This window comes from Echinops telfairi, unplaced genomic scaffold, assembly GCF_000313985.2.
Source record: "Echinops telfairi isolate 266 unplaced genomic scaffold, ASM31398v2 ScPeMD7_23;HRSCAF=83, whole genome shotgun sequence".
In the NCBI taxonomy this organism is placed as follows: domain Eukaryota; kingdom Metazoa; phylum Chordata; class Mammalia; order Afrosoricida; family Tenrecidae; genus Echinops; species Echinops telfairi.
The window spans coordinates 43,715,667-43,742,405 of NW_022103920.1; the positions used below are offsets into that span (position 1 = coordinate 43,715,667).

At 38.3% G+C, this 26,739-nt stretch overlaps 1 protein-coding gene across 3 annotated transcripts in view; it reads left to right on the forward strand.

The window, feature by feature from the left end:
• The window catches only part of PHTF2 (putative homeodomain transcription factor 2), a 129,495-nt gene that overhangs the window by 25,784 nt on the left and 76,972 nt on the right, over window positions 1-26,739 (forward strand). For all 3 annotated transcript variants that reach the window (XM_030885232.2, XM_045288781.1, XM_045288782.1), the window contains exon 2: window positions 8,384-8,463. In XM_030885232.2, coding sequence (XP_030741092.2) covers window positions 8,419-8,463 — 45 coding nt within the window. In that variant the 5' untranslated portion in view covers window positions 8,384-8,418. The remainder of the gene's footprint in view (window positions 1-8,383; window positions 8,464-26,739) is intronic.

A 26,739-nucleotide genomic window follows, 5' to 3' on the forward strand; every position in this document is an offset into this window, starting at 1 on the left:
CAATAAAATGATATAAAAAAATCAGAATGTGAGTGTCAGGGTTATATCCTCTCACAATACTTATTCAGTCTGTGCTGAGCAAATCAGAGAAGTTGGCTTATATGAAGAAGAATGTGGCATCGGGATCAGAGGAAGGCTTATGAACAACCTTCAATATGCAGATGACACAACTTTGCTTGCTGAAAGTGAGGAGGACTTGAAGTAATTGTTGATGAAGATCAAGAATCAAATATAATCCAACCTTTAGGATGGATTACAACTCAAGGTAAAAAAAACCAAAATCCTCACAACTGGACCAGTAAATAGATATCATCATGATAAATGGAGAAAATATCGAAGTTTTCTAGAATTTTGTTTCGATTGGATTCACAAGCAATGCTCCTGGAAGTAGCAGTCAAGAGGTCAAAATGCAGTTGCATGAGGTAAATCTGTACAAGACCTCTTTAGAGTACTGAAAAGCAAGGCTGTTAGCTTGAGGAGGAAGGTGTGCCAGACCCAAGCCATGGCGCTTTCAATGGCCTCATATACATGTGAAAGTTGAACATTTGAATAAGAAAGACCGAAGAAGAATAAATGTGTGTGAAGTAGTATGCTGGCCAATAATATTGAAAGTACTATGGAATGCTACAAGAAAAAAAAAAAGGAAAAAAAAAAAAAAAAGGAATGCTACAAGAATAAACAAAGCTGTCTTGCAGAGTGCTCCTTAGAGGCAAGTGTGGCAAGACTTGGCCTTACATCCTTTGGACATATTGTCAGCAGAGACCAGTCCCTGGAGAAGAACAGCATGCTTGGTAAAGTGAAGGAGCAGCAAGAGAGAGGAAAGTCCTCAATGAGGTGTGTTGGCACAGTGGCTGCAACAATGGGCTTAAACATATGAACACTTGTGCAGATGGCACAGGGCCTGGGCAGTGTTTCATTCTGTTATGCATAGGGTCACTGTGGCACCTAACAACAACAACAACAACATTGTGGAAGTTACCACAAGTTAGGCTCAGAAAAATTGAAGCTATAGTCTTTGTCCCCAGCAACACCTTTCCTCAGCCAGCAGCCAAGTCTTTTTCTCTTGCCCTCAGCTTTTCAGCCACTTGGTCCCTCTGTGCACCGAGAAGTCCATCTGCCACTCTACCTCAAAGCCTTGTAGTCTCTGCACTGCTCTGTCTAATAATCTCCTGGCCTCGGCCCCTGGTCTCATCATGGATGACATCTGCTGCCTTCACCACTTCAGGCAGGAATTTCAAATTATTCTGTTAAAAGTACTGGTTCTCAACCTATAGGTTGCGACCTCTTTGGGTTTGAAAGGCCCTTTCACAGGGGTGACCCAATTCATAACAGTAGCAAAATTACAGTTTAAGAAGTAGCAACAAAGATACTTTTATGGCTGGGGGTCACTGCAACATGAACTGTATTAAAGGGTTGCAGCATTAGGAAGGTTGAGAACCACTGTGTTAAAGGCTCTTCTTCCTCTATGGTCCCAGGAATTCTCTGGTTCTACTTCTGTGATAGCTTTTATAGCTGAGGAGTCATGGCAACTAAACTGACTAATCCCCTCTATTAATGTTTCACATGCCCTGTTTGCATACCTTTGAGTGCCAGTTACGGAATTGCAGATACAAGAGCCAAATTAAGAAATTTCACTTCACTATAGGGGTATATCTGTATTGAGTACTTAGGCAAAAAGGAAGAATGCAGCTTCTCTTTTTCCTCATGTGACCAAGTGACTTATGCGATAGTTATATTGCTTTGTGTTTTTATTTAAGAACTTGATTAATTAGTGAAGATCTTCCTGAAAGGGAGAGAGTAAGCTTTCACATTTTTTTAAATATAAAAGAACACTTGTAAGAAGCTAAAGCTTCGAGGCAGTAAGAGTTGAACTGCCTTAGGATGGCTGAGTGGAGAAAGGATGGAATGGAAAAAAGAGCATAAGCAGTGTCAAGAGGGAGCATAAATGTGGAATTATCTTTAATTCTGACAAATGCAAAGATTGAGAAAAAAGAGGTACGTGTAATATATGTAGTATTGATAGTCTAATGTTTTTCTAGCATGATTTCTAATGTAGGGAATGGTTAAAAATCTTATATTTGATCTGTACAAAGAGTACTTATTGGTTACTACTATATTACATAGTGATATGCTATAAAAACAGACTTAATTGTCTTCTTAATACTCTTTTTCCTCCCTAGTCTTTGGCATCATAATTACATTTTGCATCAAACCTAACAAAGAGTAATTTCAGATGTTTTTGAAAAAGATAATTAAAACCACAAAAGGAGAATTAATTTAGAGTGACTATGTATAGCAAAATGTAAACGTTATAATTACAGTTAGCCTTGCGGTTTTAGGATTAGAATATTTTCATATCATAACATCCATCATCCTGTCTGTTGCTCAGGAAGATAAAATATCTGTGTTCATAGTACCCATTTTAGGCTTTTATGCTACTCCTCTCTCCCCTGAAATGTTATTTTGTTGTTGAGAATATATACAATAAAACGGACAGCAATTCCCCAGATTTTACATGTGTAATTGAGTGGAATTGATTATTATGTCGGAGTTGTGCACCTGTTCTCACCCACCTTTTCTCGAGTTGTTCCTCTCACTAAGATCAACTCATTGCCTCCAGCTGAAAAAGAGTGGAAGGCCATAGCTGATCTCCTCTGGCTTCCCTGTTGTCAGAGGGCAGAGGTCAGACATGCCTTTTCCACATGCCACCCTTCTTTACTCTGTTGCCAACTCTTCCTCCCATGACACGCTTTTCTGTTGGGTTTGTTAATCTGTTGCAGTGACCATACAGAACTCATGGCAAAACTCACAATTAGGGGGGTTTACTAGTAAGGTGACCAGACATCCTGTTTTTGGCGGGACAGTCCTGATTTTTAACAATTTTTCCCGCATCTCACGACATTTTTAAAAAGTCCTGATTTTTGGAAAGAATGCATGACAAGCAAGGTATACGGTTTTCGCCTGCCATGTGGCTATTTCGCCAGGATATGAGTTTTATCAATGGAGTCCCACTTTACCAATGTTAAAATCTGGTCACCTTATTTATTAGGGAAGTTAATAGGTTACCCCATGCCAGAGTTAAAACAAAACACAGTAAGGATACAGCCATTGGTTCAGCCACAGCCAAGTCTCTCAAGCATTTTAGTCACATGCTCCCTTGGTCTCTGCTTCCATGGGCCAGGAAGTCAGCTGCTGCTCTGCCTCACAATTTCAATGTCAGCGCTTAGCTTGTGCTCCATCTCATAGTCTGTTTGCCTTGGCCTTCGTCTTGACCTGGCTCTTTTGCCCTGACTACGTTTCAGAGCCTATCCTCTCTTTAATTAACTCACCTCCCACCCACCCCCCAATTCAGGTACACCTCTTATGATGTCAAAGCTGTCTTCTGGATCAAGGAGGCTCACAGTTCAGGGATCTCGGTCCAATGGATGTATTCCTCCACTGGTTCTTGCTAAGTAGTGAGATCCCTGGCTTCAAAGAGGACTCAGTTTATATGCAGCAGGATGGCAATCACAATCCTGTTTAACAAGCACTTACAACTGAGTCCTATTCATATATTCCCTGTCTTCTACCCAGAGGAGCCTTCCTTGGTGGTGTAGTGGTTATGTGTTGGGCATAGTGGACAGTTGGAAATCATGAGCAGTTCCTGTAGAGAAAGGGTGGACTTTCTAACCCTGTAAATGGTTTCAGTCTGGGAAACCTGTATGGGGGTTGCTACATTGACTCAACTGGCAGTGAGTTTTAAAATTTTTGTTTTTGCCTCTTTCCAGATCCATCAGGTCGTTTGGGGAGAGAGAAAGCGAGACTATGGTTGGAAGGTTAAATAGTCCACATGAAATACTTGTCTACTCTGTTTATATCAGAGTTGGCATTCAGGGGAAGCACAGGTAGATGTTCTCCATTTCAGGAAGCACGTCGAGAGGTCTGTTTGGTTTGTTTCATAGACTGTGGTCCTTGGTGCTTGGGGGAGCCATCTGTTAGGTGAACCCATCATCTTCTGACTCCACTGTAGGGAACCTTTGTAGAAGTTTGCTGGTAGGTACTTGTTGGTAACGGGATAGTCACCCTTGGAATGGTGGATCCAACAGGTCAGCCTGGTTGCTATTAGACCCTACCCCATAGTATGTTGGCTGTGGGTGTAGCCTCCTCTCAAAATGCCGGCTTCTTAGTGCACAGCAAAGCAGCCTCATTTGGCCGTGCTCAGTGTCTGCTGTGAGGTGGGGCAGACAAACTCAATCGGTTCCCAGGGAGTGCTGCTCTGTTTGTGTCAGAGACCTGAGCTACAGGGAGGCATATGCGTGCAGCCTATGGGAGCTTCCACAGTTTGCAACAACCTGGCAACCAGTAATTACCAAGTGGGCTCCCGGGAGTCACTCTGGTCAGATCCCTGTGGAAGTCGGCCTTGTTTCTATCAGTGTCCTCCAGGGAGATTGTCAGCTATGAGTGCAGCTTCAACTTGGGACGGAGGAGTCCTAACACACAGAAGCCTCAGCCAGCAGTCCTCAGCACCAGCTGAAAGTGGGGGCAGACTATTCAGCATTGACTCCCAGGATGTTTTGTCTTGTTGGTTTCAAAGGCCAGAGCTAAGGGATAAGCAGGAAGGCAGATTCAGTGCTGACTGTGGGAGCAGATTTCACGACCAGGTTCTTCTATGTAGCAATTGACAGTGTCCAGGTGGAGGGACTGTTTAGCTCCAAATGAACTTCAAGGGAGGTCGACATTGCTGCTATTAGAGCCCTCCCTGTAGTATGTTGGTTGAGAGTGTCTCATAGCTCTCATTGTCGCTGATTCTGACTGTACAGTATAGCCCCTGCCAAAGATGTCTACTTCTTGGCACACAGCATCAGCCAGCAGCCCTCAGCACCAACTGAAAGGAGGACCACACACACAACAGAACATCCTAGGAGGCCTCTTCTGAGGCTCTAAGGCCTCAGTTATATGGTATGTGGAGGTACGGAGTGTTGACTATGAGAGCATACACTCCTGCATTGGCCTTCTGTGGTCACTCAGTAGGTTTAAATGGACACTGCCCAGGTAAGGGTAGTTGGATGGCACATGTGAAGTGGAACCATCCCCCCCTCCGGAGAGGCTTGACTTTTTGATTTGGCAGCAGAAACTTGGAGTCATCTCTTATTGTACTGGCAAGGTCTGTGTTGGTTAGGGATGGAGAAAAGTGATTTTCCTACCACATGTGACTCCTCGTTGATTTGTTGATTCTCCCCTGTCTGCAGTTCCCTACTGCTTTGCTCTGCTTCCTGTTTCAGTCTCAAAGATGAGCACCGTTTTCTGGTTCTGTTTCCTACTGAATTTGTGGAGAAAGGTTAGAATGATGGTTTGATTATGCTGCCATCGTTCCAAAATTTGATGGTATTTATTTCTGTAAAGGAACTTTAAAGCCATAAAGTTATTAAAGTGATTTAACATGACCACACAATCCCTGATTATACAGAGATTAAAGCACCCAGCTGTTTGAAGGTTGGCAGTTCACCAGCCATTCAGAGGGAGAAAGATGTGGCAGTCTTCCATAAAGATTTACAGACTTGCAAACTCAGTTCTAGTCTGTCCTACAGGGACATTAGGAGTCAGAATCAACTTAATAGCAGTGGGCTATCATCAGCATAGAATCTATAAATTTATCATCCTGAACAGTGGATTTCATATATAATAAAAGATTATTAGTATATTCTTGCTGCTTATACTCATGTGAATTTTGGATGTCTTTGAGTGTGCTTTGTCAGATGATTCAACATGCTGTCAAACCTGTTTTAAAAATAGGTATGAGCCACTCAGTGTCACTGAAAGGTTGTTGACAAAATGGAAAAACTAGTAAATGAGTTTGCAGAGCAAATCCTGCCATTGCTGATGGGGTTATTATTTTAAACAAGTAAACCTAATTAAGGACATTTAGAACATTATATATACTGGATTGCTATTGTAGGTGTTGTTTTTAAATGTACAGTAGTTGGTAAGCCAAAGAATAGAGGAAACATCTCATTTTACTTTGAAGCAGGCAATCTTTTTCTCATATATATCAAAGCCTCTTTCTAAAATTACTGTGACTATTTAAATATTCTCTAAATATTATCTAACAGTTCATATGTGTAATATAGTGGGGGCATAAAAAATCCTTTCACCTTTTGTATACTAAATGTGTATTGTACTCAGGGGAGGTTAGTAGAGAGGGCCTTTGTTTTAGTAGATAATCTAGAATTTGTGTCAATAAACATCATTCACTGAAAGATAGAGAAATCAAAGTGCAAAAGAAGTTACAAAACCCTTTTCATAAGTCAGGAGTACAAAGTGAAAAATCTAGATATTTTTATATATTTGTACCATTTTTAATGCTTTGATTATTTTATTTTTTGATGGGGAGGGAATATGATTAGGAAAATTTACCAATTGACTTGGCAAACAAATAATGAAGGTGTGTCTATTTCAGACACACTTGTAACATGAGGACTTAAGTTGGAAAATGCGTGGTGTCTAAGGAAGTGGAAGACAGCTGTACCAAGATTGTTGAGCGGTTTTTAGGTGGACAAGGATGGCCTTGCTACATCAAGGCCCTATATGCTAGATGAAGGTACCGTATATACTCGTGTATAAGCATGAGTTTTCCAGCACATTTTTAATGCAGTTTTTGTGGTAAAATTAAGTGCCTCGGCTGATATTCGGGTTGGCTTATACTCAAGTATATACAGTATGTATTATTCTGGCCAACCTGTGACTGACATTCTCAGTGGATATTATTTTAAGTTTTCTTTTACAACCAACTCCCAGTGTTTGTGTAAATAGCATCCAGCCATGTAAGGATTCATCCTGTACAAGTGAATAATTCAGGTACTGTGATCTGGAGTTAGTGTACATTGGCCAATAGCCCTCTCTCAACAGGGCTTTAAAAATTTAGTACCAGTGTCTAATCAAAGACTATTAATGGAAGATCGTTATGCCCCAAGGAGATGATGGATAAGACTCTTTGTAAAAAACTAATATGGAGGCTTTGAAAAGGAGCCAAAGTCAGATAAAAAAAACACACAGATTCAGGAATGGGTTTTGGGCTCACTCTAATTCTAGCCTAGCTCTAGCCTAATAACAATTAGTTCTTACATCATGGCCTTGCTTGATATTTGCCCTCTGGAAAGGATCACGGAAGATATGGGTTCTATAGCAAAACGGGGTGAAGAAATTAGATGGTGCTCATCTATCAGATAAAATAGCATCTGGGGTCTTTAAGGCTTGTTTCCAAACAAGCAGCCATCTAAATGAGATGTTAACTAGATCCACACAGATGAAGGACATCAACATCAGTCAGAAGGATTCTAAATCATAAATCCAAAGTCAATGGAGGGAATAGTAATCAGACCTAAACTGTGAGAATCGGGTATGCAGAAGGCCATGAATGACAGTGGTAGCCCCAAGATACATCTGTGGGCACTACATGGGAAGCCTTTGGTGATCTCCCTCTATCCATAATAGAGGGGATGCGGGCGGAAAGTGGTTACTGAACAGACTGCATTGGAGAGATGAGCAGAGAAGAGCAAAGACATAAACCTGACTTGGACAGTTAAAACAGCTGATCCTCCCTCTGATGCCATGTTGGAGATGGTCTGGTTTTCAACATTTTCTGTATTTTTTTGGTTTGTTCATATTGGGGTTTATCTCAGGTGTGTATTTGCCATATGTTATTGGGAGTCATCCTCTTGAATTAATATTACATGCTTTTCAGTTTTTTGATATATGAAGCCCAATTTATATATATGAATATCAGAAAACTTGATATGATTTTAAATTTAGGTATCTTTGTTAAATCATCCCTTAACATTAGTAATTGATAGTAATTGTCCCCATGTAGTAGCTATAGAAAAAACTGATCTATCAGTGGGTGGATTTCTCTTACACATGAATTCATCTATGAAACACTTCCAGTATAAACTAGGAGGTTCTGGAATTTATTTAACAGACTTATTTTTTAAATGAGCTAATGCCAAAGGCTTAAGTGGAGAGCAAATGTTTTGAGAACGATGAGGGCAATGAATGTACAAATGTGCTTTACACAATTGATTTATGTATGGATTGTGATGCGTTGTATGAGCCCCAATAAAATGATTAAACAAAAAGACATTTTTAAAAAAACAACTTTAACCTGTTTGGAAAAAAAAGTCAAGGGTTATATTCATGCAGAAAGAACCTTCTTTTATTATGGCAACTGATTTTTGTTTACTTAAGAGAACCTGTTGCTAAAATAGTAATGAGGAAGGGTGTAATATAAGTATAGTCATACATCCCTTGCTCTGCAAGTAAGCAGAGTACTTTCTGTGTATGTGTGTTGTTCAGTCTCCTTTTGGAAGGTGCAAGTAAAGTCGTTTGTGTGCTTTTCTCTCTCCCACAGCCTAAAATGACTAATGTGTGATTTCGGTGGAATAAATGGCGTCCAGAGTCACAGATGCTATAGTCTGGTATCAAAAAAAGGTAAGTTAATGGTCAAAGCTTTTAACTTTTAAGATATTAAATGATTATTTTTTGTGTACTATGGAATTATATTAGATAACACCTATAATAATTTAAAAGATCGACTTTAGGATGTTTTTTAATAGAAAAATTATCTTGGTTTTCCTTATGCATATTTTACTTCTAAATAAATTAAAAAGTATGTGCCTGTAATTTTAGTCTTACAGGCATATTAGTTATTATCAGTTTTAAATAAGTCAAATATCCAAGATTATGAATATACTTAGCATTTTGTAAAACTATTACACATTATTTTGTTTTAATTTTTGTTACAATTTTGTAATTTTTATGTTAGGAGAAGCTACAGTATATTTTTCTTATAAGTTGCAATTCAACAACTCAAATTTTCAAGTAAAATAAACCCTTGGACTGGTTTCTGTTTTCCAAACTGAGAATCAAAATGTTTATTTTGATTTTTTTAGAGTTGATTTTCTTAATTCTTTATTAGTTGTATTTTCTTAAACATTACAAGATAAACTGCATCAATGTAATATCTTCCTTTGTAAGTCCGTAAGAATAAATCCTTTTTTTGAAAACAAAGTAAAATTTTTTAGAGTGAGGGTTACATTCTCTAAAATTTTTTTTTTATATGTAGTATCTTAGATTTTTAGTATCTGCAGTGAGCTGTTTCTTTCACATTTTAAAACATTTTGATGACTTGTTTTTGAGATCTCTTTTAATAAAATAATTACATTTTAAGGCTTTCTATATGAGGGAAAGCCAAGTAATTTTAAAATTTAGTTGAATTGGATATAAGTGGTAATTAGAACATTCTAAAAATTAGACAAACCTAAGAATTCAGTTGGTCTTTTGATGTATAATTTGTTTTCTGAGTAGAATACATCACAAGTATATACAACCTCACTTTTCATATACAAAGTACTTCATTGGAAGTATTGATGATTATCATTCCATTACTTTATGGCCCTACATTAGTGTCACTCTTTTTGTTTTTAATTTACAGTTAACTTAAAAACCAGTCTGCTTAGCTATAGATTTTTTATAAAGATTTTAAAAAATTGATCTTTTGTATTTTTACTTCATGAATGTTAGTAATTTACTAACATTTCTATATTTGACTTTTTATGTTAAACGTTTCAATCTTGACTGAAGAGCATTTAAGAGCATACTGGGTTAACTTAGTTGGCTTGGGATAGGAGAATTTGAAATATTGCACTCCCGTTCTGTTTACACAGTGAACGTAGTTTATGTAAATTTTTAATAGCGATTTATGAATTGTTTGATAAACATTCATAAAAATATGGATCTTATAGCATAACCTACATGAAATAGAGATTTCCAGTTCCCACCAACTTTCCTAATGACCATATCTGTGATGCCCATAATTCTTCCATTTGATCAAAGAAGTGGGTGTGTGACTTAGGCAGCCTTCCTGGCCACAGTGATTAGTCTAGGTATATCCATATGACCTACACTGGCTGCCTACAAACTTTCTAAAATCGGAGCTGATCTGGAACAGCCTCTAGGTGTGTTACCACAGTGTGGAGAAAGCTGTGGACAAAGAAGACAATAAGAGCACCAGAGAGGGGTATGAATGGGGGAAAGCAAAACAGGCCAGCATGGTAAATACTGGATTCATCCTCCCTGAGATTTGCTTTACTCCTGATTTTTTAGTAGTTTAGCCACGTCAGCAGTATATTTCCACTACTCTGCTGATGAGGCTTTCTATTCTTGTAAAGAGTTAAAGTCTTACAAACCCAAAGAGGGAGTTCTACTCTGCCCTAAAGGATCCCTTTGAGTCAGAATGACTGTATGGCAAGTGAGTATAGAATATACTCTGATGAAGCTGGGTTGAACTGAATTCTACTCTCAAAAGAAAGGGGACCTGACTAATGTCTGGATATATGTGTGTCTGTATGTATATATAGTGAACCCTCGTTTATCGCTGTTAATCGGTTCTAGGCCCTACCGTGATAAATGAAATTCTGCGAAGTAGGATTCCTTATTTGTAAATCAAATATTTTCGTAGTTAGAGCATAGAGGACATGAAAAAACACCCTTTAGTCACCATTACACTCGTATTACCCAATTTATTAAATGAAAAAGGGAAAATACAGTAAAACATTTTGGATGTTACAATTATCATTTGTTATTTATTATATTATTTATGGCATCTAGTTTACAGTATTACATATTTCACATACAGTATTATTATACATAGTTCTTACAAATACTGTAATCAATAGCCTATGAAATGACTTAAGGGATGTACTCTACAGGTGGGTCGCCGTCTTTTTCCTCTGAAGGAGCGGGTGTAGGCAGTGGGTGCTGTTACGCAAAAACTGTGATAGAGTGAAGCCGCGGAAGTCGAAGCACGAAATGGCGAGGGTTCACTGTATTTGCATGGTTGGCAGTTCAAAACCACCAGCAGGTGCAAGGGAGAAAGACAGGACTTTCTATTTCTTTAAATAGGTACAGTCTTGGAAACCCACATGGGGGTCCCTGTGGGTCAGCATTGACTTGATGGCAGTGAGTTGTTCAGTTGTGTGTGTGTGTGTGTGTGTGTTGTTGCATGCTGCTGAGTTGGTTCTGACTTGCAATGACCTATGTACAACAGAACTAAGCACTGTCTGGTATGCATGTATGCACAAATATGTATAGATACGTGTATATATGTAATTTTAATAAAAATATAGTTAGATAATTATATATAGTTGTTCATTTTGATGAGTTTTTACAAACATCATATGTACAAATCAGGACTCAAAAAAGAGTACTGCAAGGTCTCAAAAACCCTTCATGATTTCTTTCAATACAAACCACCCTATCCTTCTTATCCATATCTTCCCCCACTCCAAATGTAACACTCTATGCAGATTCCCGTATGTCATACATACCACTGTACTGTCATCCATAGCGTTTTGCAAACCCGAATCTCACAATTTAAGCTCTAATATTCTCTCTTTCATATTTGGATTATATAATTTATAATCCTTGAGACACGGATGTTGGTGTGCTTCTTCCATGTGGACTTATTTGACCTCTTACATAGATGGTTGCTCGTTTGGAAATAAGCCTTTAAGCCCCAGACACTATTCTAATTGCTGGCACCATCTGGTTTCTTCACCACACTTTTCTATAGCACCTGTAACTTCTGTTTCCTTCATGAAGGCATGTATCGAACAGGGCCGTATCATAAGAACTCATACTCAAGTGCCACTGTGAGCAAGCAAGCAGTAATTTAAATATATACTGCTGCTTCTCATTTTGAGATGGGCAAACGAAAGATCTCAAGTGATTTCTCAAAGTTTTAGAAATATTAAATTGAATAAGGCTACCTTACTAACTTGCTCTTTCTATACTTCTTTTTTTTTTTTAATAATTATTTATATATTTATACAGATAGATAACAGTTAGTTAAATTATAAAGCAGTACAAATGGCTCAGTGCAACTCACTCGTGTGAGACAGTTGTGAGACACTGGCAGTCCTTCAAGTCTTGAGGGCTGCCAGGTAGTCCTCTGTAGAGCAATTCAGGCTATCCGGGCACAGGCAGCAAGCAGCAGCTCTTTCTATACTTCTGCTTGTTTAGAGTGATGAAGCAATGTGGAACCAGAACTCTTTATCTTATGGAATTCTAACCCCATGGGGAGGGCGGGTGGAACATGACACCCAAAACAAAGCAAACTAGCGAGGTCTTACTTTGATATGACCCCACTAACATACGTCTTAATAAGGATACTTATTTTGGTCAAAAGTTTGAATAGAAAGAATTTTAGGTTATATACCTTTCTCCAGAGTCCCTGGGTGATGTACACGGGAAAGCACTAATCTACTAACCAAGAGGTTGGTGGTTTGAACCCACTCTGAGCTATCTCAAAAGAAAGGCTTGGTGATCTTTCTGAACAGTTAAAGCCTGGAAAGCTTTATGGCGTACAGTTCTATACTAACACACGTGGCGTTGCCGTGAATCAAAATCAATTCAACAGTAACGCATGTTTTTGAGAAAAGACAAAATAAAACCTTTCTCCAGCATTTTCTGTTTTCTGAATCAGTCCTTGATGTTTAATTAACAGCTTTCATTTGAATAACTCTACGGATCATTGGGCAAAGAATAATTTAGCTTCTAAGTAACTCTGCTAAAGAATGTTTATAAATGTCATTCTGAGGAGAACTTTAAACACAGAAGGCTAACACTGTTTCAGACACTACTGGGTCTTTCAGAGGTGCTACAGCTACCTATTTTTAGGCTGACAGTGGCAACCTCACAACTTATTATACCGCTATGTTTGTTACCATGGTTAAATATAAACTGACTGTTAAGGTATTTGGAATATAACTGGCAAACATTATATCCTTGACTAGCATCTTTATTTAACACCTAGTTAAAAAAAAAGTTTTCCAGTGCGTCATAAAATATTTTTTTCTCAAGTCCCAATAGGTATGAATAGTTTTATTCATTAAAGAACTTCAACTCCGTTCAAGTAACATTGCTTCTTGGGTCTCCTCGTGCCTGTATAAACACCTACGTTAATCTTTAGGTAACATCTGGCAACTGCTGCAGGCCATTGAGGGTTTCTTTTAATGGGACCACTCTAACACTTACTCAAGTAAGGAAGTTCACACAGAAGCGAGTAAATGTAAAATTTCAAAGAATATATGTACTATAGAGAAATTCTTACACTAGTTGTATTTGTAGAACAAAAAATAATCTTCTAGTACCAAATATTCAACTCTAAAGAAGACAAATATATAACAAATACTACACATTTGTATGTTTCTATAATCTTAGTGTTATGAACATGATGATAGATGTGTTAGACAGGGTTCTCTAGAGAGATAAAACCAGATTGCTGATAATTTTATATATTTATTTATAAAGATAGATATATACCACAAGAAATGAACTGTTAAATTATATACAGATAGATAGATATATAATACAAGAAATGAACAGTTAAATTATGAAGTAGTACGAATGGCTCAGTGCAACTCATTCCTGTGAGAGAGTTGTGAGACACTAGCAGTCCTTCAAGTCTTGAGGGCTGCCAGGTCTTCTGTAGAGAGAGCTAGGCTATATAAGCTAGGCTATATAAGCACAGCAGCCAATAGCAAGGCAGGTCACCAACTGTCAAGTCAGGTCACCAACTCAGTCCCCAGCTCCAGAGATGTAAATTTCAATCGTGTGGACTTAAAGGGACCTCAACTTACAGTGACAGTCCACAGGCTAGGCGTCCCACAGGTAGTGTAGCCTATAAATTGAGGCACAGAACAAGCAAGGCAGCCGCACACTGGTCCGATGATCAAAGAGCAAGAGACAAGAAAGGCAAGGCTCACTGAGCCATTTATCTCTCCGCCCTTCAATTAATCCCACTTGTGTTTATCGGCCAGGCTGGCACAATAATCTATCTCAATAGATGTCTCAAAATCCTTAAAAATAGATAATTTTCTACTGATTGTTTTTGTTTTTGAGAACTTAGTACTTTATACCCAAGAGTACTACATATAGATTCCCTTGACATTTGTAAATATTATTTGTATAGTAGTAGCCCAGAAGTCTACAGCTAAGGAACAATACAAGGTAGTTGTTGTTGTTTTCTTTACTATTTTTCCATTTTCTATACTTGTGGGAGTTGAATCTGCTATCTCTATTAAGCAAAGGCACTACTAGTTCAAAAAGTGAAATTCTGTAACTCCTGGTTCAGTTGACAAGATCTCTAAACTCTAAACACCACCACCACCAAGTTGAGTTCTCCTATCTCTCAGTGTCTCCATGTTTCACCTGTAAAGTGAAGCTCTGTTGTTATTGTTGATAGTTGGCATCCAGTCAATTCCTAGCTCATGAGACCCCAACTCCCCCACAGCTCCTTTCCCTGGTGTCGAGTAGAATTGCTCTATAGCGTTTTCAAGGCTGTGGCCTTCAGAAAACAGATCACTAGGCATTTTCTCCTGAGGTGCTTGTGGTGGACAGTACAGCATCACCAGGGATACTCAGAGATCTTAGAAGTTTAATATCTAAGCTGCTTTCCCCTGTACTACAAGTCTGTGATTTCTATGGAAGATGGATATTGACTCAAACCAAAACCCAAATCACTGGCATTGAGTCAGTTCTGACCCAATAGGGCTGGGTAGAACTGCCCCTGGGTGTTTCTGACGCTGTTAACTCTTTCTGGGAGTAGAAAGCCTCGTCTTTCTCCTGAAGAATGAGGCAATATCTAACAGAACCCTAGCCAAAACAAACAGATAAGCCAGAGTACACACTGAAATTGCAAGTATTTGAATATTACCAGTATTTGCTGGTTTTTAAGATAAACGACTTTTATTAGCATGGACTTTCTCCCAGTGTAAAAAAAAATAATTCCCTTTAGAATGAGGATCCATACACATTTATTTGCATTTTGGTGGGTCTACTGTGTATAAGGTGCTGAGTACTTATCCTCAGGCAACTCGACATCATGGAAGAGCCAGGTGTAACAAATAACTCTAGTACTTTATGGAGAGTGCTCTAAGAAGATCTTCCTTAACATGCTATGGGAACTCACATAATGTACCCTCTAAATCTGTTCCTCAATCAACTTTCTGTGGTTGCTATTGTTTCATAAATATTTCTCAGATCCCCCATGTTTTCCCTTCTGTGGTTCTTCATTCTATTCCAGTGAAATATCTATTCTTTTTATTGACTTGTTAAGGAGCACTAGTGTTGCAGTTGTTAGAACTCTTGACTCCTAAAGGTCAGTGATTTGAATCCACCAGCTCTCCAAGGACAAAGATCTTCCATTAAGATCTTCAGTCTTGGAAACTCTGTGGGGTCTTTGTACTCTATGCTGTGTGAGCAATATGAGTTAGAATCCACTTGTAGGTTCTTACTTACTTGTTTAACAGTCTTCAAAGGTTTTCTTTCACGTATAGCATAGACTCCAGGTTTCTTCACAGGGCATTTTAAGCATTTATTTCAGATAATTCTGCTTAGCTTCTTGCCTCTTTTTCTTCAGCTCATGTACCCTACACTTTATGCCTCCAACAACTACAGCTGTTTGAGGTCTCTTGTCTGGTTCTCAAAGTCAAGTCCCCCTCCTCACACTTAAAAAACAAAAACAACCCCCCCCCCCCTCAAATTGTTTTCTAAAACCTAAAGCAATTAATTTCCCTCTCTGCCCCCAAGGTCATAATCTTCTGTAATCTCATTGCAGTTAATACTTCTATAGCAAAAGTTATGTGTTTTTTGTGGCCATAATAAGTGGTTTATTCCATTTGTTTCCTTTAATTTCTTTTTTTGCAGGTTACAGAGGAATATGGTAGTTACCTAGGATTCTGTGAAGGTCAACACTGTGCTATTTGGTTTTTAAAAATGTGCTAGTTTTTAATTATTGTTATGAACTCTTGGCTTTAAAGATATTTGGTCTGTTCAGCCTATTGCAATTATTGTCCTTTTTGATGTTCAGGTAATTCTGCCCTGCAACTGGGAGTTTATTCAGATTGGCTTCTCAGTCACTTTGAAGTGGCCCTATATTCCCTGAGGAAACAGATTTGAAATGGAATAGGCCTTTCTGCTGCCTACGGGTAGACAGAGTACTCTTTTATCATCTGAGATCTATGAGGGTGTAAAAAATAGTGCTACAAGATTATAGAAATATTTATTAAACAAAGATATCAAAATTTGAAGGTCTTGTTTGTTAACATTACTACTGAGGCCTACAATTCCATCTTAAACCCTTCCCCAAAGAATTCTGTGCTCTTTGATTTACACTATTTCATAATAGCAGTTTGGCTTCCTAGAGGACTTCAGGAACCTTGGTGGCATAATGTCTATGCATTGGGCTGGTAACCATAAGGTCAGTAGTTCAAAACCAACAGCCGCTCCTTGAGAACAAGACGGCTTTCTATACCTGTAAAGAGTTACAGTTTTGGAAACTCACAGGGACAGTTTTACTGATCGACACAATGGCATTGAGTTTAGTTTTTGGTTCGAGGGCTTCAAATCATGTTACTGTACTGTAAAATGTTCTTTGTATTTTTGGAACAAAAAGTTTTTAAGGGTAACAGAACTGTAGTCTGGATGGGCTAAAGTTTTCCCACGTAATTCTCATAGGATAGCTCTTGTCACCTTTAGAGAATGAGCAGGTGCATTGTTGTGATGGAGAAAAAAATAATTCTTGGTGTAGCTTTCCTGAATTTTTCTCACTAGTGGAAGTTTCAGTTTTCTTTTTTTTTTTGTAGATATAAAAATTTATTAGTGGCTACTAGGGTCAGTATACAGAAAGTGGGGCGTGGAGGGTAGCGGGGATGGAAAAACTACATGGATCATGGAATGGTACGCTTGCAAACCTATTCTTTTAATTGCTGTCAATAAAGCTTAAACCTGTAAATAATTGAACAGGTAAAAGTTGTGTGATAGATACACAATGGGGCTTCAAAAAGTTTGTGGGAGACGTCCATTATTTTAAAATTTATTCGCAGTCATCACTGGGGCTAGTTCTTGCTGATTTGTCTGCTGGCCTGCTCTCCACCTGCATGGCCAGGCGCAGGGCCTTCCTGAAACCTTGGAAGGCTGAGAGGTACTTGGTAAAGTTGGCAAGGGCAGATTCTGCTTTGTTCTCAATGATCTCCAGGCCATAGCCAAGCTGCGTGGTCATTGTGGGAGAGCTTAAGTCAGGTTGGCCCTTGCTTTGAGCTGAAGAGGTGCAAGGAGTCTTGGGCAGAAGACCGTCTGGGAGCGCTGGCTACGAAGTGTTCAGGCTGCGGTTCTTCTCTCAGTTTCAGTTTTCTTAAAGCCTCTTTATAATAAGCACTTGTGATTGTCTTGTGTATTTTGAGAAAATCTTCCAGGGTTACCTTTTTGGACTCCTCCAAAACAACTTGCATAGTCTTCTGAGCCAACTTCTCTGTCTTGAGTTTAATTGGCCCAGCAGATCCCCTCAGAAGCCATTGTTTTGATTGGCCTTTTTTTGGGGGGCGGGGGGTGGGGTGGGGGGGCAGGTAGGGGGGAAGGCACCCCCACAAGATTTAAGACAACTAACTCTCTCACTGAGAGAGTTTGTCTGCCACCATCCATTGATCTTAGAGGCACGTTTAAACACATTTTACCATATATATTCGAATATAAGCTAAGTTTTCCAGTGCAGTTTTTGTGGTAAAATTAGGTGCCTCAGCTGATATTCAGGTTGGCTTATACTCAAGTATATACGGTATTTGGAATCATTATGTGCTTGTATACCCTGGAACCCTAATGGCCATATTTGTTTTAAAAATGATTTTTTGTTGTTGGAAATATACATTAGAGAGCATTTACCAATTAAACAATTTCTACATGTTTAATTCAGTACCATTGACTGCATTCTTCAAATTGTGCACCCATTCTTGGTCTCCTTTTCTTTTTCAACTTTTTTTGGCTCTGAGTGCAAGTCTACAGAATACATTTGTTTTCCATTCAACATTTTGTTCCATGACATTGATAGAAGTACACCGTGACAGCTTTCTTTCCACTTCCTTTCTGTGCTGACAATTTCAGTCCATCCTTTTCTCCTTCCTAGTCATTCCTGCTTTCTGAGCTTTATCCTTGGGCAAATGCCCTTTTAATCTGGTATGGTTGATTGTTCAAAGGAGTATATTCCTTCCTGGTGTTATTGTTTAGCCTATAGGTCTGTTGTTTGGATGAAAGGTGATTCCAGGAGTGTGGGTTCAGTTCCAGGGTCAGTACCAATACTTTTGACTTACTCTCATCTAAGCTAAATGCTTTCTGCTCCATCTAGCAGGAATTACATGGTTATGCCCTAGAATATCATTTATTATATAATATATAATAATATAATTTATTCTTTTACTTATACATTACAATGCTATTTTTTAAATTGTAGAGTGAACTTGGAGTATAGTTTATTTCCTCTAGTTACCCGTGAGAGTATGAATTGTCCTCATATCTCCATTTCATTGTCTTAACTTTATAGTTTGTCCTTGGGAAGTATTGGTCATAACAACAGTGGTGTCAGGAGATAATCCTTACATTAAATTTTTAGTTTCTGTAGTTTTTCATTCTTAAATTGAGTATCTGTGACAAACCATGTACCAGTACAGATTAAGAAAAAAAAGATATTTAAATCTGTGGATAGTATCTATATATTGGATATTGGTTACAGTAAGATTTAAGCATAATACTTGCATCTAGAGTAATGTGTCCCAAAAGTGGTCAGCATTATGTTGGTAGAATAAACAGATTTTGTGGTCAAATAACTAGGAAATACTGAATGAGTGCAACATAAGTAGTATGATTGCATGAGTTTGCCCTGGGAGTAATGTACAGTATTACTAAAAGGCATATGGAGAAGCTCAAGTTTCTCATTTTATTTGAGTTCCTCCCCAGCCCCAACCCCCTTAAGTGTCCGTGAATCATGCTGACTTATCGGTAACAGGTTACAGTAAAAAAGTGTATCTGTTGCAGATGAAAGGACATGGAAATTGTCAGAATATGGGTTTCTGCCCCTAAATACTTGGTGACGACTTAAAAAACCTCAGCTTTTTAATCAGTAAAAAACGTTACTGTGGGTCTGTCCAGTTTAAAATTGCAAATGATTTGCAAAGACTTGATAGATATTCATTAGAATTTTAGCAAAATCTCCTCTAGATAAGTGGTTCATTAATAATTTAATAGATGCTTACAGTGGATGTTTGATTTCTTCCTTTGCACCAGATTCAACATAGGGAAGATTAAATGTAAACTCTCACCCTACCTGTGGAACCCCCTGGACTCTTGAAATTTACAGCAAACTTTTTCTTTATGGTAATAGTTCAAGTTCCACAGATTCTAATTTCGGGAAATAATGCACTAAGCATCCAGAAACCATTTATCTTTACATTTTTCTCCTTTATAATTTTACACTGTCTTGGTAAGTGGAAGGAAGCTAAACAAGTTAATGCATTTGATTTTGAGTAATTTAGATCTGCTTTACAGACATGTTTTTTATCTCATGATTATATGAGCATCAATGATATCTTATGTATTTTTAAAAATACAAGTCTTTAGATATCCAAGATATGTTAATCATCTTGTCATTTAAATTGCTTAAAATAGCTTTTCATGCTGTTTATATTAAACTGTTAGAAATATGTAAACCAGGAAGGCACTATAGTCTTAATTTATGTACACATGGTTTAGTCAGAGTTATGTTTTAAATAATAAACCAGAGTCTATCCTATGATGAATACTAAAAGAATCCAAATAATGCATATATAATCCTTTCTTGCCTCGTGCAGTCTGCAGGAAAAGGAAGCATTAGGAATTCATGAAGATGACACAGTAGCTAACATGTGCGTGTATCTATTACTATTGTTAGCTCAATGTGTATGAGCATATGTAATCCTGTACTAACCCTGTAATGTTAAAAAGATGAACTGTCTTATAAACTTTGAGGGGTGAGTGATACTGACTCATTAAGAATTTTGCATGTACTCATTAGCTTTCTTAACAAGAGCCTGACAGCTTCCTGCTTATGAGGCAGCCCATGGAGTGTCAATAGAGGCAGAAGTAATGCTGATTCAGAGTTAAATGCCACCCTTCACAACCACCCTTAGTGATCAGAGCCAAGGCAAAAGAACATAGGCTGGCTTTTATGTAAGGGTGTAAATAGTAATAGTGGGTAAGGGCTCCGGCTGTGGAGCCAGTCTGTCTGGATTTGAATTCCTATATTTTGTCACCTACTGTTTAACTTTGTACAACTTCAGTTTTCACAACTGTAAAATAAGAATAGTAGTTATGCCAACTTTGTAGGTTTGTAAGGATTGATGAGTTAATACTATAAAGTACCTGGCACATGATAAATAATAGATATTAACTTTTATTGTTATTGCTATCACACTGCCTCAGCTGGCAGAGGAGTTGAACACAGAGACCCTAGAACCTTTAAATTCCTGAGCTTAAGACTTTTCCTCTTGATTAGGGGAGCCAGGTCAGTCTAAGCAGAAGAGGTCATGAGGTTATTTTAGAGTGTTTCCCTGGGTAGACAGTTCAACTATTAGCATCTTGATTAACTTAATTTAAAAAAACCTCCATACTTTTTTACTTACAAGTTACCATAATTTTATACATATTGTTTATCAAGCAAAACTCAGATTCAGTCATTGTTGTTACATGATTTTCTGAGTGTAAGGATTGGAGAGACATCTTTAAGAAGTGATCATTTTCTTTAGAAATCTATTGGCCCTATAAATGTGAAAAACCAGAAATATGACATTAACTTATTGGACTGTAGTTAGAGACTTAGTAAGTGGTAGGTCTAGGCTTCAAATCTAGGACTTTACGGTAGTTCTGTGCCCTGATCACACTTAAGTAACAAGTAGCTTTTAAAATAATTTCCACACTATAATGGTTGAAATAATGTTTATCAAAACATCCAAATAATTGTTACTTGCACTGTATTAATATTTAGGATGTGTGACTTGCAAAGTTGTATCACTTGGGAATTAACATTATAGATTTGTTAAATAGAGCCTTAGGATTTACTCTAAAGTGTCTTTGAGCTTCTATTTGAGTGCTCAAGTACACTCGAGTTATTTTCATTTGACTATTTTAAGTAACAGTTCATGACCCAAGATTAGGTTAAATAGAAAAACAGAAGTTAAATTAGCTTTGCTGAGATGACTTATTGGAAAAGGTTATTAATCAAACAGTACCTTGATTAATAAATACATTGAGAACATACTGTCATGTACCAGCAAGTTGGAAAATAAACAGCCTTCATAAATTATGTAAAGGGGTGTTAGTTTTCTAACAACAATGTTCTCATTATAGTTGGGCCAGGAAAAAAAGGCCAGTGTTCTACTTTTCAGCACACGTGTAAACTATGCTGACAATACACAGCCTCAACTCAGGAAGGAAAGGCAAATTCTGTCTATGCTGGGCCACTAAGCAGCAGAAGTTCTAAGAACTTCTCTTTAGAGCTTTGTTGTTGATTTTATTCAGCTCTATTGGCCATCCCTTTCTGTGTTTGTTCATTTGCCATTTTGTTATTGTCTCAATTTGAGTCGGATATCTTCTTTTAGACCTGCAGACCCTCCCCAGGAGGGTCAAGGTTAGATTTCTTAGACATAAGCTCAGAGATTTCCTCTTCAAAGTGTATTTCAGTCCTAATGCTTGGTGAATGATTTACTGATGTGAAGTTTGAGAGACGTGTCAAATCAACTACAGTACATGATTACCTTTCAATTCTTAAATGAAAGATGCATTTACTAAGACATTTGGCATTTGGGTTTTAAGGGGTCTATGAAATCACCTTGTCTAAAAATGCTCACTGGCTATAAAAGTTAACATTTTTGAGGCTTGAAAAACAGCAGGAAGGAGTCAGAAGAGACAGCTCGTGACTTCCTAAAGCCTCTAATATGGTCAACCCTTGCTGGTTACTACAGAGGCCAAAGGAGCTGATGATGGCTCTCTTGTGGGTTTCTTGTAGAACTTGGAGTTCTCCCAGTTCTACCAGGAAGCTCTTTGCCAGGGAGGGTCCCTCCCTTTAATATGGGAACCAGTTGAATTCCTTCCATTACTAACAGACCCAATTTGTCACAAGAGCTCCAATGTGGAACATTGTTGTTTTCTTGGGTAATCGGGTTATTTTAGCATTCTAGTTCTTTAATCCATTTTTTTTCTTATACTAGGATCGATTGATCAGTCATTCTGTTTATCTGCTTTTTAAAATAGTAGCAGAGTTTCTTGCAGTTTTGTTATTAAAATATAACATGTTAGCTGAAAGTGTATTACACAAGAGGGCTTCAAAAGTTTGTGGGAAAATTACCTTTTAATTAAATTTTTTCACAAACATTTTGAAGTTCCTTTACATATCTCAGAAAAAGCATAATTTATTTTTATATTGAGATTTCATTATACTGATTTTGACCAGTGGTGATCAACATCTATATTATTACATAAATAAGCCATAATTTATTTATTAAGCCATCTCCCTATTTTTATACAGACTAATAGTATTTGAACTAATCTTTTATTAAAAGCTTTATAGATGAAGGTTTCTGAGTAAACAGTAATATTTTTAGGTTTTTGTAACATCAATCCCCAAGTTGAGGTAACCTAGCCTCCCATCTCAGTGGTCACTCCATCCCTATGCAGAGGCCCTCCCAGGCCCTGCCAAGATCTGGTTTCCAGGAATTCCAAGCCAAGAAATCTTTTTTTTTTCCTACCACATAGAAACTTTTTACCTTTTGGGGGCTCCAACCCCCCAGCCAGCCTTTCCCCTCAAGTGGATATTCTCTTTGTCTTACTTGAGCTTTGACATCCTGTGTTGGGCCAGCCCCATATATGGTCCTCGTTCCACCTTGTTCATACTTGGATGTTTGATGTCATATGCTTCACCCCACAGACCTCACAAGGTCCTCCTTTCTACCTCACGCAGGCTGATACTCTATACTTGGTTACCTCATGTGTAGACACTATCTTAGCTCACCCCACCGTGTTTTTGGCAGGCTATTTCTGGGGCTCCTGTCTCCGACCCACTTTTAAGACTAAAATATTCAGGAGAGGGAAGCAGGGCAAAGAGGAAAGGAAGCTAGATGACTTTCACTATGAGCCTAGTGACCTTGCGAAGTGCACAGCATCATGCCTGCCATACTGAGTATTAATTCTTCCACTCCTAATCCTAGAATGTTGTGCTTTGGTGGTAAAAGGGAAAATACACGCTGTTTCTAACACCGACTTAGCTTAGTCCCCTCTTCCTGCTTTCCCTGATCAATCTAGTTGACACTCTCGCTGGTTGGTTTTTGTACCTTCTTTACTGTCTTCTAATCCCCATACTTCCGAGCTTCTAAATCTCTGAGAATGACTTTGCCTTGATCACTTCAGTGACTTTGCCTTGATCACTCCCTGTTTACCTCCCATCTTGAAACGGTTGCTTGTTTAACTTTTATTACCGTGTGTTGTCAGAGTTCTCTTTCTACCTAGTTGGCCAATTATTTAGTTTGCTTACCTGATTTTGATTCCTTTCCTCGCCACTTGAGTATTTATTCTTCTTAATGTTTTGTTCTTGGTCTTACGCTGGCTTATTTTTTTAGATGATCAGACTTGCAAACACCGCGTTCGTGCTGCTGAGTTCCAAATGCCATACTTTCCTTACCCTCGTCAATGCTAGGCATACTTGCTACCTGTTTTATGGGTTTACTTGGTCTTCTCAAATCTGTCATGATTAAGGGCACCAGTGCAGTCCCTAGTACTTAACCCAGAAATTGGCCTCCTCTTCTCTTTTCCATGCTCCATTCTTGTACAATGTACTTCACACAATTTGCTCCTTTTCAGACCATAGCTCACAGATGTATAGAACAATAGTTCTTTCTTCATTATGCTTTGAATTATGACGAGCTTTAAAATTTTTTCTTTGCATTTGTAACTTCTTAGATGCAGTTCTCTACTACACTCCTGCCTTTTTGTTGAGTTAATTCTCTTTAAGATTTTTTTCTTTACTTGAATAACAGTGTTTTGTTGTGTAATTAGCTGGAATTTCCCAGGTAGTAAGAAGTTGGTCATGATTCATAATTTGATTACACATATGTATCCTGTAATACATTATTTTGGGGGCTAATGCATATAAGGGTGTGGTTTTAGATGATGCATAACCTGACAGTCTATATGGGAATATTTTAAATGGCTTTAGCTATAATTACTTATAATGGATGGAATATTTGTTAATTAGCTAGACTTCGGTCTTTGAAAGATGAAAGTATGTTTCCAAGCTTTTGTATTTTGAACCAAATGTCAGAGTACAGTACAGTATAGCTAGCTATATAGTTGAAAATACACTGAGTTCTAGAAATCCGTTTTCTTACTGAAAAGTCAGATTTTTCTTCCCTCACCAAAACAATTACATTTCAGTCTTAAAGAAATTTTTATTCATGTTCAACTGAAATATTTCTCGATGTAGTAAGTTTTAGATTATAATAATGATAGAAGCAAAGAAGTTTCTTTGCATGTAAATAATAGTATGATTTACATTTCCTTCACCATCTGGAATATTTTAACTTTGAAAACTTAACACCTGCTTCAGGTATCCTTCAAATAATGCTAGAGTTATAGGGGGAAGTTTACTGGTTGGGTTAAAACTCTATGGTTTGGCATCTCATATACTTTTTAGAGTTCTGAGAAAAAAAATGAATTTAGCAGAGCTAAACTAACAAAAGGAAAAGAAAACCAAACTCATTGCCATCAAGTCAATGCTGACTCGTAGCAACCTTACAGGACAGAGGAAAACTGCCCTGTGAGTTTCTAAGACTATAACTGTATACAGGAGTCGAAAGGTCCATCTTTCTCCCGCAAAGTGGTTGGTGGTTTCAAATTGCTAACCTTACGATGGCAGCCCAACTCATAACCACTATGCCAGCAAGGGTTCCCTAGAACAGCTAAGGTTTGATAAAACAATTAGGCTATTATTAAACATTCAGAGGAGTGACTGATCTTGATGTGTTCTCAGACCACACCTTGTGCTTTGACATCACCATCATTCATAGTTTATAGTGGGCAATTAAATGACTCAACTTTCTTATTTGACCTGTAGCAATATAGTCACCTGAGTGTCAGACTTTTACAGATTTATACAGGGTTCTATGTGCATGTGTATACATGTATAATTGGGAAGCAAGACATTGGATGTTGATTAAAGGAAGACATTGTGAAAATGAAAGAATGGAATAAAGTAGCATATTAATGGGAAAAATGATGGGAATTGCTATTTAAGATATTTTGGCTGCTGTTAAGTTGTCCCTAACTTATGCCAACCCTGTGCACAGTGGGACCAGAGCGTTGTGTAATTCATAGGATTTTCAATGGCTGATTTTTGGAAGTAGATCAGCAGGCCTTTCTTTCTAGTCTTTATGATCTGAAGCCCCACTGAAACCTGTTCAGCATTACAGCAACACCCATGCTGCTGTTGACAGACAAGTGATGGCTGTGCTTGAGGTGTGTTGGTCAGGATCCAAACCGAGGGCCCCCTTGCATGGGTGGTGAGAATTCTTCTACGGATATACCACTGCTTTCCATTATTTAAGATTACATTCCCTCACCCAAACAACAACAACAACAACAACTAGATTAATAGACTCAAAGGGATAAGGCAGGAGAATTTGGGGAAAATGAGGCTCTAATAACAATGAGTACAAGGAAGAATAAATGCCCTGTATTGATTGTGGTGATAGTTTCACAGCTCTTATAAATGTGATAGAACTGTTGAAATGTATGATACATGAAGTGTATGCTAGTGAAACTGTTGATGAATAAACAAATTTTAAAAGTAGTTCTTGAGAACATAGGATATATTTAATAACAATTTAAGGAGCCTTGGTGCCAAAGTGGTTAAGAACTTAGCTGCTAGCTGATAGGTTGGTGGTTCAACCCCACCAGCTGCTCTGTCGGATATAAATATGTGGCAGTCTGCTTCTGTATGTGGCCTGCTTCCATTGAGTTGATTCTGACTTACAGCAACTCTGTATAGAATTTCCAAGACTAAATCCTTATAGGAGCAGACAGCTTCATCTTTCTTCCTCAGAGTGACTGGTGTATTTGAATGACCAATCTTTCTTTTGGTTAGCAGCCCAACACTTAATTCATAACCTGGGAAACTGCATGAGACAGTTCTACCTTGTCTTTATAGTGTCACTCTGAATCAGTCAACTTGAAGGCAGTGGATTGGTACTAACAATTTGGAGATGATGCCCCTCCCCCGAGAAGAAGTTATTTGAAAGGATGGCACTGAATCCGCAGCTCCGGGAGAAGGAGATATCTGATCAGAGCACACAGGAGCAGATGATGGGGGGCGGGGGAAAGGAGGGAGAGACTGGAGCACATCCTGGCCCACCAGGCCTTGAGGACGATGACCTTAATTAGAGCAGCCAGTTCACAGAGAGGACCACAAGGCCAGCCCCACTATGATACATGATGCCCCTCACTGACCTTGGCCCTGCGGGGGACAACACCAGAGACACAGAGTGTGAATTGCACCCGATCTGATCCCACCACACTGAGGCAAAACACTGGGGGAGTGCAGCAGAACAGCAAGGGAATGGATCAGCAAGGTCCCCAGGGAATGATGAAGGTGGACTTTGGGGCCAGGGCGTGATGCCCCAACAAACTGGAATGGAAAACACTCCTAAAGGCCAGAGATCCTTGAACTAACTACAAGCTTTTCTTTCTTGTTGTGTTTTAGTTTGTTCTTTGTCAGTGGTTTGTTGTTGTTGCTGTTTTGTTGTACATTGTTGCTTGGTTTTGCTCTGTCTTGTTTTTGTGCATGTTATTATCTCC